The 15,120-nt window shown below is 36.4% G+C and overlaps 1 protein-coding gene across 2 annotated transcripts in view; it reads left to right on the top strand.

Annotated features, from left to right (window-relative positions):
* THSD7A (thrombospondin, type I, domain containing 7A) overlaps positions 1-15,120 on the top strand; it is a 382,662-nt gene that overhangs the window by 348,376 nt on the left and 19,166 nt on the right. For both annotated transcript variants that reach the window (XM_012720969.1, XM_012720970.1), the window contains exons 14-19: positions 1,439-1,617; positions 4,042-4,047; positions 5,745-5,878; positions 10,115-10,268; positions 11,678-11,822; positions 13,138-13,253. In XM_012720969.1, coding sequence (XP_012576423.1) covers positions 1,439-1,617; positions 4,042-4,047; positions 5,745-5,878; positions 10,115-10,268; positions 11,678-11,822; positions 13,138-13,253 — 734 coding nt within the window. The remainder of the gene's footprint in view (positions 1-1,438; positions 1,618-4,041; positions 4,048-5,744; positions 5,879-10,114; positions 10,269-11,677; positions 11,823-13,137; positions 13,254-15,120) is intronic.

Genomic DNA, 15,120 nt, shown 5'->3' with positions numbered 1-15,120 from the left:
GAGGTAATGAAAATGATCTATAATTACATAGTGGTGATGACCATACAACTCATTGAATAAAAAACACCAAACTTAAGCTTTTATATATCTTAAAGTATGTCTTAATTTTTTAATCTACCTAAAATTCCCCAATATATTATTTATAACAGCATAATCATTATAAAAATTGCATTATAGGTATCTCCTTGGTGTTGTAGAAATTAAGTCTCAGCACTGTCATGCTATCACCACTGTGACCTGAGTTGGATCCCCAATAGAGAGGTGACCTACATATGGTGCAGCAGACCTCTCCTGTCTCACCCACTGCTCCCAGTAGCAGTGGATTGCAGTAGATGTGCTTGTTCTGCTCCCCACTCTGCCTGTGGTCAGTCTCACCCTCTGCACTGCTGGCTTATGTCCCAGTTCTAGTATGCATAAATAAAAATAAATCTTTCAAAAAAAGGGAAAAAATCATCATTTTCAACACGGAGTCCTGTATGTTGATACAAAATGGTAAGGTAGTATCCCCTTGTATCCAGAATGAGTCTTCATAACATAATATTACAGAAGACAGCAATGTATCTGACTCTTAATTCTGGGAGTTTTTCCTTTCTTGAGAACAATAATAATAAATTGATAGTGTGAAATGCCATATTGGGAGTGAGAGGCTTTTCAAGGAAAATGAGCCCATTTTTCAAATCATACCTGTAGACTATTAAGTTAATTGGCTGTGTGATTTGATGGAATGAGTCCTGGACTGGACCTCAGAAAACCTTTACCCATCTTTTATTGTGTGACCTTGCACTTGTCAGTTATCTCTATGCGTTTGTTTTGTTCTTTGTCCAGTAGAATATCAACACCTACCCAATACATTTAGAAGATTTTCAAGATGTGAACATGCTTTGAAATTGACAGCATGATAAAACTAGGAGACATTATTTAACATTCATTTTTCTTCTTCAGACTTGATTTTTCAAAGAAGAGTAGACAAAATGTGCTAAGTTAAATGTTTCCTTTGGTTATTGATTGAGAGGGTCTGGTTTTCTTCTTGAGAAAGAACCTTGTACAGACTCAAACTGGAATTTGTGTCATAGTAACAGGATTTTATAGAAAACTATTTTTTTTTATGTATCATGCTGGCAGCAGAGAATGCTATGGCAGCAGACAGGTTATTTTCAATTAAACAGGAGCTGTCAGAATATCAGAAATGTTGAAATATGGTGAGCATGAATCCTAAACAGATCAGATGGCAGCTGCTCAGCTGTTACTTTAACAGAGTCACTGTGTGCATGTGGCATTTTCCTGCAGCGTTTAATTTGTGTTCCTAACAACAGAGACATATCTGTATTTATACATTGTTGTCAAGTCAAACTGGGACCTTCTAAATGACCTGGAATAGTAGTGGTCCTGGGTGCGTGACAGGTGGAGGAGATGACCCTCACCCCATTTTCCCTCTCAGGTTACATCGAAGAGGCCTGCATCATCCCTTGTCCCTCAGACTGCAAGCTCAGTGAGTGGTCCAACTGGTCACGCTGCAGCAAGTCCTGCGGGAGTGGCGTGAAGGTTCGGTCCAAATGGCTGCGTGAAAAACCATATAATGGAGGAAGGCCATGCCCCAAACTGGACCACGTCAACCAGGTATGGTCTACCACTGAGAATATTAAAGTATAGTTTCGAGTCACAATGAATCTGGTTTTTATTCTCCAAAATGGAGGTGAATAAGTAATAGGCCCAGAATAAGAAATTTGACCATTTTATTCTTAGAATGCCTTAGTCAATACATGTATGTTACTGAAGTCCTAGATCAGATCTATTATCTCTGCATTCTCAGGAGATTTGGTACCCTAAATATGCATATGAATATAGCTAAAGTGAAAATAAAAATGACACCTAACTGAAATAATGTCAGAGCACTTAATGTCTTAAAATTGTACTAGCATGTGTAGAAAGCAAGATTCTCATTGTCGCAGTTACCCGAGACTCTCAGGAAAGACATCTCAATTACTAACCACTTAAATTAAAAATCAAAGACAAAACACAGTTTATAAGGCCTAAAATTATAAATCTATATTTTAAATTCATTTAAATTTGTTTGACATAGTCTGTTAAGAAAAGTGAACTATGAAGGTGACGTCCAGGTCAGCGGAAAAATGTCATATGTCCATTTAGTCACTGGCCTTTTGAATTTTATTTCAGACTTTATTTCACTTTGGATGCATATTGTTAGCTGCTGTTGTTGTCAATCATGTCCTGTTGGAAATATAAAGTAAAAAGACTAGTAGAATTGTGAGTAATTTAAATATACTTAAAATGCATCAAACCATTACCATGTTTGGCCTATGTGTGAAGTAACAAAGGATAAATTTCATACAATATGTGTAAATACTTAGAATTGCATTTATGTCACAATCAAATGAGTCAAGTCATATGTCAGAGCCAATCTTAAATATGTAATGCTTCAAACATACATTGTCTAATTCTAACCCCCCACCACTTCTTACCAGTACACAAACTTTCCTTCTCAAAGTAACCTAAATTAGTTCAGAACAGTCAAAGCACAGCATCAAGAAAAGAAAAGGAACTTCTCAATAAGGGAATTAAATACAAGGAAAGAAAAGAATTAAACTACCTAGAAAATACTCTGAAAGAACCTTAATTTTTCCCTCTCAATGAAGTTGCTGAATTTGCCCTAATAGGCAAATGAAGGTAAATAATTCAGTGCTCTGCTGCCATCTGCTGGTGAGTAGGTTCCCTGTTGTAGTGACTATGCAAATTCCATTCCAGGACCCTAAAGAAACAGAGTAACTGAAATGTATTGTTTATAATGTGAAAGAATCTTTTCTATAAGTTTTGATATCTTGAGTTTCCAATGGTAAATTTAAATTTTCGTAAGTATTTTTGGTTCTAAAACAGAAAGATTGTACACATACTATAGTATCATGTGAGTGTATGTGAGTGTGTGTGTTACGTTAAAATAAGCTCAGTATTTTATTTAAAAGGGAACTTTCAAAGGTTCAATGTTGGGTCAGGTTGACTTTGTTATGAAAAATATTGAACCTAAGTCTTTATCTTTCTGTGATGATCTCTAATGCAGTTTCATGAGCATCTAAGTACTTATCAACTTACCAATGGTATATTATGACAATACAAGTAAAAACTCAAATAAAAAAGAACTGACCCTTGAATATTTAACTTCGAGTATAAATAGTCCATGTTAAAAAATAGAAACGGTTAAGGGTTTTTTATAGTAGTAAAATATTAGGTAAGTAAAAATCATGTGAAGTTTTATGTTAATATTGGAAATTATAAATAGTGTAGATTTTTACTGCAATTTTGCATTCATCAGTAAAATAATCCATCATCCTTGAGGTTCCTGGGGGCATGAGGAACAAAGAGAGGAAAAGGCCAGAACACTATGCTGGCAGAGTGTGGGTGCTGGGGCCGGGGGTGGTGAGCAGGATAGTCATACAAAGCTGAAGTGTGAACCTGTTCCCCTAAATCATCAATCATTAACAGTGTTTTCAATCAATGTTACATTAAAAAAAAAAAGTTTCAGGAAAAAGAAAGGAGTGACTGATGAGAGAAAAAAAATCTGAGGTCATTGACTTGAAAATGGCTTCCGACTTCCCATTTTCCTCATTTGCTCAAGCACATCCTCATTTCCTAAGAAATATAGATGGATGGATCGATTAAGTCAATAAATAGGTCAATCAATCAATTTATAGATAGTCTATATACAATTTGGGTCCCAAGATATTTGCAGGCATAAAGCAAATCCCCATGTGCATTTTGAAGTCTATTCTCTTAAGATGCTTTTGATACTGCTCATCTAATCATTACCTTGACTGTGCTATTGCAATACTGAGTAATGTATCTTAATTTTAAGCCAGAATAAGCCTTTTTTTTCTCTCAAGACCTAAGAAATGTTCTAATATAATTCACCAAAAACATAGATTTTATAGTAGAATAACATTTGAAACATAGAACATGAGTTCATCTCATTAATATGCTGACATTTTTGTTTCTTTCCCTTCTCTTCATTCCTACTGAATATCAATCCAGGCACAGGTAAGAAGCTTTAAATTTCATGGCTTATCATAGACCACTGTGTGTTTCATTTCTTACTCGTGATTTCAAAAAATATGTTGTTTTTACTCTATTATCTCATCGTTTATAGGGAGAGAATAGCATATTTTCCATAAAATTTTGTTAAGTGTGCTCTCTCTTGTTTCCTAGCATGTTACCTGGTTTTTCATTTTTGTCATAGTTATACCAGGGCCTGACCTGATGGGTAAAGAGAACAAGTTTTGCTTCACTAGCCTTAAAGAGGCAGTAATCCTCTTATTAATTGATCTCATAAAGTATGAGATCCTTAGACAAAAATGAAGAATACAGTTGGCTTGAAAGTGGGCAGTGGTGGGTTGCTCAAAAATGGTTTGTATTACTTCCACAGTAAGAGATTAAAATGAAAGCCATTCAATTATTAGAAGGGTATTTTCCCTTCCTCAAAAGTAGTAGTGTTATGTTTTCCACCAGTATTTAGTCCTGTTTTAACACAGCACCCAAAGTGAAAGTGATCACTTATGACAGTAGTATATTCTTATTTCAACTATGTACACACTTATTCTTACTTGGAATAAGTCGACTTTACTCACTTCATTTGGATGTTCAGCCCACTTAATTTTCACAAAATAGTAGTTTATTTAAATCTATTTTTTTTTCTGGAATTAAATAGTCAAACCATACACTATATGTTATACTATAATGCATATATGTCAAAAATAGGAAATAGAGTGAAATTATTGTAGATTTTGAAATATTTTAAAGGACATTTTTATTTGATGGTTAGCTTAACTTTGTTGTAGTAGATGATGGTCCACTTATTATATTCCTTTATTTAATCATTATTTTCATTAAGAAAATAGCACACTTGGTTCATTGTTCTGAAACCAAACACATCACCTCAAACACAAACTGAAAGCCTGTGTGGCTGAGCCAGACAATTAGCCTTGTTTTGTGTGGCCTTACTGCTTTGGGCAGTAGCTGTGCAAGATGAGACCAATTTCAGACTTTGCTTCCAAGCCCTAAATGATTGAAGGTTCACATTAAAGTACTATTTGTTAAGGTCTCATACAAGTAAAAAAGCTATTTGCCAGTTATTTTGAGGTGAGTATTATTTCACTTCACTATGAAAGAAATATTAAAATGGGGGAAATAATAACAAAAAAACTATCTCATATTGTCCTTTAGTTTCATACATGGAACACCAAAAATAGAAATTCCCATTGTTAGACATATTTATTAGGGAAAAAGGCCCAAATGTATTTTTTAATAATTATTTGATATGTATATTTAAATTCATTCATTCATTCATCTTTTCACCGAATCTCTATTGAATGCCTAGCATAGGAGTTTTCCCCATGACTAAGTGTTGATGACACACACAACTGTGGACATGACAGATGACTCAGGAAATTACAACACTCTGTGGGCAGGGGTGGTACAGGGAAGTATATAGTGTATATTTAATTTAATGTGGTCCCACACATCAGATCTACAACTGCAACCAAAGAAAGCAGCAGACTACAATGCAGCTACCCCTGCCCTTTACAACGATCATGCTCAAGCAAGTTCTCTATATCCCTGTTTTAGCATAATAAACATAAGCAAGAGGAATAAAAGTTCTTCATGAGCACACAACAGTCATTATGATAAGGACCCATTGGTTTCCTGAGGTGAGACCACTGAAACTATGTGTGTTCCAGGTGTATGAGGTTGTCCCTTGCCACAGTGACTGCAACCAGTACATATGGACCACAGAGCCATGGAGCGTCTGCAAGGTGACCTTTGTGAACATGAGGGAGAACTGTGGAGAGGGCGTGCAGACCCGAAAAGTGAGGTAAGGCAAGATTGAAATGTAAAGATAAGGCAAAACCGCAACCACCTCTCAGTTGACTCATGCTGAGTCAACTCATCCTCCCTAATCTCATGAATGAAACTGTTTTTAGTTTTACCCTTAGAGATTCTGTGTTCCTGAAAAACTCCAATAAGAGAATCTACTTTAAGCAGTAATATATCACATTGGGTCTTCTGATTTATGAAGCTCTTGATGGGAAATGTAGATGTAAATGTAGACTAAAGTCATATAGATTTCTCCAACCCCATAGTTGCTCTTAAAGGTCAAGTACATTTCTGAGAGCATTTCCATGATAATCTGTTATACTCTTACTCCTTTATGTCAAACTGGCTAACTCCTGAAAACTCTCATCTCCTCCAGCAAGCCTTCCCTAAAACCCTGCCTGACTGTGCCTGCTTCACCTTAAATTTAAACTAATTAAAATCAAATAGAACTAAAAATGCATTCTTCGTCACACCAGAGTACTTAATTTCCTCAAGAGCCATAGGTGACTGGTGGCTGTCCTGTTAGCACACAGAGTACTTCCAAGACCTCAGAAAGTTCTGTGAGCACTGCTGCTCTGCAGTCCCCACATGCTGCTTGTTTTCAAAGACCCATTTGTATGTTGCCTTTACAGAACTTGCAAACTGGGACTCTTTCATATTCCTCATATTCATAGAAATTCCCTAACACAAGTTTGACACTTATTAAATTTTCCCTTCAGCAGCAGTAGCAGTTCTTTAACAATCCTTGAACACTGTGAATCAAGTGTGTGAGGTTTTATTATTTTCAATGTGTAGAGTACAATATTCTAAGTCCTCAGATCACTCCATCTTTTACCACGAACACACATCTGGTAAAACGACAAGAACTGTCATTCAAAGCCTTTTCTTTTCACTCTTGTTAACTATGCCAGTTTCTTCTAACCCTGCTGAGTGACATATAGTACACATAAATATAAACAAATCCCCAGAACATGACAACTTATGATTCAAGGAAGCTCATTCTCACATATTGAATGATAGGAAATTTGAACAAATTAGCATTTAGTACAGTAAGTAATGTTTTTTTCTGATATAATTTCTATTTCTTATTTCAAAGCCCACTTGAACTCTCAAATTATTTTTCTGAAGAACTTAAAGGGACAGGAATTGTAGCAGTTTGTACCTTACATTTGTAAAATAATAATAATAGTAACTACTGTTCTTTCAGTTTTTCCTTCAGTTATCTGTGTACATGCTGCTTTTTTCCTTGAGAATATTTTTAACATTCAAGGTACATCTTAATGTTAACTTCTCATATCAATGCATTTTTTTCAGTAGACATTTTAATGCAGATAGAGAAAAGAGGTCCATATTGATTGTGATTTCTGATCATGTAATAATGTTCCTATTTGTAACTGAATAAGTAGTACAGATTCTAACCTTATCCTCCACCAATTAAGGTCAGAATGTCCTGCTTAGAGCAAGGGCTGGCTGACATTTCAGGATAGATTGAGTCTATGAGAGAGAAGGTTTCAATTCATCCTATCTCATTCTTTCTCTTTTAGAATGTTTTGATATATCAAAGAATCAGTAGTAGAAGTGGTTTGCTCTGGTAGGAAGGTACATTTTTTTCACTGACATCATTTTTAGAATTGCCAACACAAGAATAACTGAAAGCAAATTTAGTTATTACTATTTTTTAAACAATTATCTGCAGAGAGTGAACCTTATTGCCACAGCTAGATGTGCTTCTGACCCCCACCTTTATCCCAACTTAGTTTTAGACTATGCATTTCTAATACAGTTTAATTTTCACACAGCATAGTCTTTTCCAATGCAATGAAGAAAAGCAAAGAATTTTAAGAAAGTAAATGGACTTAAAAGTGCTTTCCTTTGGGCTCATAATTTCAACCAAACATTTCTTCTGTACTCTAGAGTGACTAAGAAGATATTAATGCCAAATAAGTGAAACAGACAATCTGTATGTCAACAATTGGGTGTTTTTGTTTTGTTTTAGTTTTTATCAATTGTAGCACATTCAAGGGTAGTCATTAAAATTGTATCTTAGAAAAATAATACATGACATTCCTGTTGTTTCATTGCATTTTATTTTTTTTTTTCTTTTCAAGTGGTACAAGCAGGTAAATTTGATTCTATTTTAGTTATCTTTGATAGAAAGTGAATTGTTATTGTTCTGATTTTCCTAACAGGAATATATTACCTATGTAATAAAAATTAAAGGAAGAGATAAGCCTTTCAAAAATTTTCTATATACATAACTACTTTACAGGATGTTGAACATCTGTCCTTAATGCTAGATCAATAAGTAATTTTCCAAGTTGTTCTTGGTATATATGTCAGACCCCATGAACACAAACCTCTCTAAACAGGAATTCCCAATTTTTGAGCCCTGAACTGTCCCGTCTGCTCCACATCCTCTCAAAGATGCCAATGTTAAGCATTTAAAAAGTGCCATTAATGGACCCTCCCTTGTGGCACAGGGGTTAAAGTCTCAGAGCTATCAAGCTATCACCAGCCATTGCTGTGTGAGTTTGATCGCTGGCCAGAGAGGTGACCCACATGAAGCAACTGACCACTTCTATATCCCCCATGCTCCCCTCAGGGTATATTTCAGTAGATCACCTGCTCTGCTCCCCACTGTGTCTCTGGTGTATTCTCTTAACCCACCCCTCTCGCTCTCTCTCTCTCTCACACACACACACACACACACACAACTCTGATCTACACCCCAGTTCTTCTATGCAAAAATAAATCTTTAAAGAAAAAAGAAAGTGCCACCAATGTAGAACTTTTTCCAGGGAAACAAATTTTAAGATATGTATCTATCTTTATGTGTTTTGTGATTGCTTTGTTTTTTAAAGATTTATTTATTTATGCATACAGCACTGGGGTACAGGCCAGAGGTGCAGGGGCAGTGAGAGGATTCACCAGAGACAGAGCAGGGAGCAGAACAGGCCAACTGATGAAATACACTGCTGAGGGGAGCAGTGGGTGGGTCAAGAGAGGTCTGTTGTGCCATGTGGGTCACCTCCGTGGCCCGGGATCAAACTTGCACCCTAGCTGCTGGAAGCCAACTTCACAGTGTTGCACTTTAATCTGCTGTGCCAAGGGCCAAGCTAGATATTTGTATGGATACTTTTTCAGGCTACAAACCCAATTAAAATAGGAATAGCACCACATTTTCCTCCAGGTTTGGCAGGTCTCTCTAGAAAGGTGATTGTGCTGAGTAGATTTCTGAAGATGCAATGTCCCTACTGATTATAAATCCCTAAAAAATGTTAAGATTCCAGGTATAATTGGTAATGTAATTCAGCTGACATTTTAAAACATCGTGATGGGTTTGAGAGGCTTAAGAGCTCAAGTCTTCCTTTTCATCTTCTGCAATGCACTTTTCTTCCCAAACCCATTACTCTGGTTGACCTTCTCTGACTTATAGATGAGGGATAAAGTTTTTCCCTTCTACTAGAAAAGTGCCGGGAGAGATTATTAACTTCTGTAAAAGTAAAGTCTGGTACTAACCACCTTAATTAGATTCTCCAGAGATGAGTAAAGAGCCATTTGTAATGACTTACAGTAGAATGAATTGTAATAAAATGTCTGAATTTGTTGTTAAAAAGAAAACAACAGAGATGGCATGATATGGAAAGATCTGAACTCCCACACTTAAAGAATTTATGCTATTATTATTTTAATTGGCTTTTCACTTCTGGCTGTCTTTTAAGGTTATCAGCAGATAGGAGGCTAATTACTTTACAAAACAATTTAAAAAGTGCCATCAGTTACTTTCAAAAACAAACTTTTCATTAGGAAATTTCAGTATGCTTCGTCTTCTATCACATATGAATGTACCATTTCTATAAATTCACCATTTTTTTCAGAAGAGAAATTGTGTTGCATTCCAAAATTGCAACCTCTCAGCCTTTGTGAACCATTCCTCATCAGTTTCTGCATCATGTATAAGTCTAGGTGATCCTCTCCTTTCATAGGAAGACATAAAGAGTTTGCATATACACAGTGGATATTTACAGGCAAGCACAGATTTTTAAATCATACCACAGCACTATACATTTATGGGAGACAGAGAGATCCTTTTATGTCTTATGTATGGAGAGTTTTACTAAATGCAAACTTTCCCACCGCCCAACCCCATGATAATGCTTTAAGAAGAACCAGTCCTGTGGGCTGGCCATTATTCTAAACATCCTAGGTCCTTTAATTACATGTTTTCTTCTAGATGCATGCAGAACACAGCAGATGGCCCTTCTGACCACGTAGAGGATTACTTATGTGACCCAGAGGAGATGCCCCTGGGCTCTAGAGAGTGCAAACTGCCATGTCCAGAGGACTGTGTGATCTCTGAGTGGGGTCCGTGGACCCGATGCACTTTGGTAAGATGACTACCCATTTATTAATGTAGAGTTTGCATAGTTCCTTACCACTAAAGCTTTCTAAAGACAATGGTTTCTAAATTAGGTACCAGTAACGAAATCCATTGCCAAAGCAAGGAGTATTTTCTTGTCAATTCATTGTCTGAGTATGCTGTTTAAGGCAGCAATGTGTCAATTCATGCTAGAACAGCTCGGCCTCTTGCAAGTTTTATGGTCCACCACCATGCAGCACAACCGAAAGTTGTAATGATTCCCTTCAGGTAAAGGGGAAGAGAATGAGGCTGTAGTTAAGGTACTTTGATGGTGTTGGATTATTATTATCTCTTGCTTTTTGCCCATTCCATTTTATTTAATGGTAGGAATAATCTTTCACACAGTGGGGTACTGCAGCAGGGGCATTGACACTAAACTCAAAGACCCAGTAAGAAAGGGAGTAGAGAGAAGAAAGCTGTGCATCAGTGAATCTTTTTCCACACACTGACTCTGGGTCTCTTTGGGTCTGGAAAGCCAGCTAAGAATTTCAAAACACACAAAGCTGCTAGATTTGCAGAGCCAGTAGGGATCCTAGGAAGAGTGTCAACTGAAACATAACTGACTGATAGTGTAGACAATTTGGCTTACCCCTGAACACTTTGGTAAAAGCTATGTGTTTATCTTTAAGACAGCATCAAAAGCATAAGGATAAAATCACGTCTATTGAATTAATTGGCTGAAAGACAATATAAGACAGTTGCAAAGGATGTATGATACATGTTTTGAAGGAGAAATTAAATTTCTATCTTCATGTTAACATTATTAGAGGTGCTGACTAGCAGCCGAGCAGGGGCAAAACACGGCTGGCAGTTGCTTTGGATACAGGTGAGACTGCAGTGAAGCGTCACTGTTTCACGGGATATGCAAATTACATCCTGGTCTCATTCCATAATATCAGATCTGAAGCTACTGCTCCTGTTCGTAGAAAGAAAGTGTTTTCAGAACAAAAGTGAATCGATAGGCAATGGCTAGCTAGTCTTTGTAGGTGACAAACTGTGTTTGTGTGTATATATACTGGGAAATGTAAAAGTCACTAACAGCTATTTATTTCAAATCACTCTTAAAATTTGCTGTGCCTGGGATCATGAGGCTAGATAATAATTAAAATATGAGAGATAAGAATTGTATTACTGATCTACAGTAATTAATATATGGCATTATATATATAATATGATTATTCCTATTTGACACAGAGACTTCAGTACCTCATAACTAGATGGGAAGCTTATTTATTTTAAAGATGAAACAGGGGCATAATGAAGTTAAATTAGCCAGTGGCCAGATTGTTCTAACTCCTCTCCAGCACTTTCCCTAACTCACTGGCACTGTGTGGCTAAGCGGTCACCTTTCTGAGGAGTTATGTCATTCTCTGTCAGCCTTGCAATCAAAGCAATTTCCGGCAAAGGTCAGCTGAACCCATTAGGCAACCTGCTGATGAAGGAAGATCCTGCCCTGATGCTATTGAGAAGGAGCCCTGCAACTTGAACAAAAACTGCTTCCACTATGATTATAATGTAACAGGTATGTGGCCAGTCATTTGATCATGAAGTTGACGGTTCCAGCTCTGCAGCATTCTCATTAACATTGCTTTTTTCCATCAGTACACCTTTCGGACAAACTACCTATTGTCCCAGAAATAACTCTTGAAATACCAAATCCTGTAGCTGTTATTTTTAAGTAAATTTCAAGACTAAAAAGTGAAAATATATCACACAAGTGTTAGCCCTTAAGAGAAACTAAATGTTAGTATAAGAAATATTCTAAGCAATCCTTCTAAAGACCTCTCCCACTTTGGGAAGGTGCAAATAGGCATCAGATTTATTGAAAAATACCTCCTTTCAAGGATTTGAATCATTATAACAGTATAAATACTGGGACAATAATTCTTTGTGTAAGTGATAGTACAAAAACATGATTAGTCTGATACAAAAATGAAAGCAATCTTAAACTTGTAAAAAAAAAGTATGAGGGAACTAGAATTATTTCAGTATTATAAAAGATATAGATGACAAATGATAGATGTATGTTTTAGAAAAACAGGTTTATTACAAGTTCTAGAATTTTCCTACCCTCATCTCATAGCATCAAAGCAGATAGGAAAGGACAGGTTTTGTTAGCTTATATGACTTGGAGGAACATGGAAGCTTACGTTGGAATTTTTCCAAGTAATTTTCACACTGAAATAAACTCCAATAATTTGGACAGTGACAAATAGCAGTCACAATGTTTTTTTGTTTCTTTTGATTTTTCTCTTCAAATTTCCTTTGATGCCACAAAGAAATCACCGTTCTCTAAGATATGCTGTGTTGCCCTGGGTGGGGGATGGGGGGAGAAGGGAAGATGAAAGAAATATTTTGTAAAAGACAAAGTAAGAGAAGAAAATGTAGCCAAAGCAATTTTGAAATAAATGCCTACATAGACAATAAGTAAAACAGTATTTTATTAGAATACAGTTACATAGTTCAAGTATCAGCATTAGTTATGATTTGGCTAAAACAAAATTATCAACTTTTAAATTCTTTTATTAGCAAATTTTTAAATGACATTTGACCAGCAGGCCAAAACCATTTTTACAATATCTCTGAATGGCTAGATGGCAGGATTGCCAAGTAGACATCTGCCTACAAACCTAATCCCCATAGCTAGGTGCAGCCCAGCAATTCCATTTGACTCCTGATATGTTCAAAGCTGGGCCCCATATGCTCTGCATGTGGGATGATTGATTGTGGAGCTTAAGGAGCAGTTGTGAATCAAATACGGGATTCAGGTCATCAGAGCTTCGTTTGAAATTTGCTTCCCGCACAGCTCCTGTCTTGATGGGCTTCCTTCTTTTCAGACTGGAGCACATGTCAGCTAAGCGAGAAGGCAGTTTGTGGAAATGGCATTAAAACAAGGATGCTGGATTGTGTTCGAAGTGATGGCAAGTCGGTTGACCTGAAATATTGTGAAGAGGTGAGTGGACGCTGTGTTACATCTTTGGGAGTCAATTTTCTCTTAATATTTTCAATTCATGCTGAGCCAAGTGACCTGTGCTCCGTGCAGCTCAGTGCCAGCAGATGTTTTCCAGCCCTATTCAGAGGCTGTTAAGCTCCACTGGATAAGAGACACTGTCCAACACTCCTGATTTCTAGACATAATTTCCTGTGTTTTGTTCTGCTTGTAGCCCAAAGGTATGCTAATTACCCTGTTCTGAAAGACAGGCTTGGGGAACAATAAGTAATCAAGGTGCATAAAAGCAATAAATCTTAATCAGACGACTCATCATTTTTTGTAATTTCATATGAATTTTGTGTTGCCTGGGACACCTGCCAAGACCTATCATGTAGTCCCTCTGTTTCTAAACATTGATCACATGTGGTTAGTAGCAGATTTTGATATTAGGATCTAATATCCAGCTGTGAGAGTCCAAGTACTCAGACCTGAATAGAGAAAGCTTGAAAGTCAAACAAAGGGATGGGCTCATGGTATCATTTAAGTGCAGAGAATTTGAGCTGTCAATTATCTAATTTACAACAGTAGGATTTTTAGCTGTGATCTTATGTAATGCAAGAAAGCATGATTTTTGGCCTTTTTTCATGAAGTACTTACAACACTTCATGTTGTAGTAATTTTATCTGTACTCCATACCAAGAGGGTACTCACATTTCTGACAGGTTTTGACTCTCCTGCATCTAAGGCCCACTGGCTTCATTATGAATCAAGGTAAGCAGGAGCTTTGACAGACCTGAAACACATGGTGGGGGCCCTGGTGATCTCAGTGCTCAGTAACTATGATGACCACAGTAAATTGTTACAACTCCTAAGGGAAAACCTGACACATATTTTAGTTCATTTGCTATCTGTATCAAGTGGTCCTAACTAACCTCCTCACATCATGGAAAAGAACTCTCATAAGTGCTGAAACTCACCATTCTCTTATAATTTCATTTAATGTATTCATAATTTAGATTCAGTTAGAAATTTCACAACTAAATTAACTTAGCTTTGAAACTAATAATACTGAATTCATGTAACCATTATTTTAAAATATTATTAATGAAGATTATTATAGTCCATAGTGGTTGGAAACCTTTCTGTCATTCTACCATTTGATTAATATGTCCCCACATTTTGCACATACAGATGCCCTCGTGGGGTATAATGACATATACAATTAATATTTTAAAGCTTTTTGAAAGTTAAACCCAAATTACACGGAAACAAATTTATAGGACAGATATACATAAGACCTTTAATTTCATAAATGTAATATCAGTAAATACCTGAGAAGTAACAGATTTTACCTATCTGGATAAATTTCCCTTATGTGCAAATATTATGTTTGAATACTACAATGACAACTCAGGTTCAAGTTACAACATTCTAGCAAGTGCTATCTTTCGAGAAAACAGCACTGGTCTGCAGCAAGTGAGTTCTCGTGTCGGTTTTATCCATCCCTGTGGAGGCAGTAGGATTAGATGATGGCCTCAAGGAAAGCTGGTTATCTTTTTAAACAGTGGAGTGAATGCCTGACTACTGTACAAACTCCATATTCAATGCACCAGCAGTTGCTAACTCACTGCTTCTCTACTAGCCATAAAGAAAGATGGCATCACTACCCAATAAAGAAGAAAAGCAGGGTTAAACCTAGTTAGCAGTTGTATGGTAGTGTGTTGTCAGTGGTTTTCAGGCATTTATCTACATAATACCTACCTAGTAATAGATTTCTTCTTTCCTATTTGTATCACTGAAAAGATTTAATTCACACCTATTTCATCATATGATTTAGAGCTAAAAACAGAAAGAAAAAGATACAACAAATATCCTAAGAAAAAATTCT

Source organism: Condylura cristata, unplaced genomic scaffold (assembly GCF_000260355.1).
Source record: "Condylura cristata isolate star-nosed mole 26May11 unplaced genomic scaffold, ConCri1.0 scaffold00005, whole genome shotgun sequence".
Lineage (NCBI taxonomy): Eukaryota > Metazoa > Chordata > Mammalia > Eulipotyphla > Talpidae > Condylura > Condylura cristata.
This window is presented reverse-complemented; position numbering and strand designations above follow the sequence as displayed.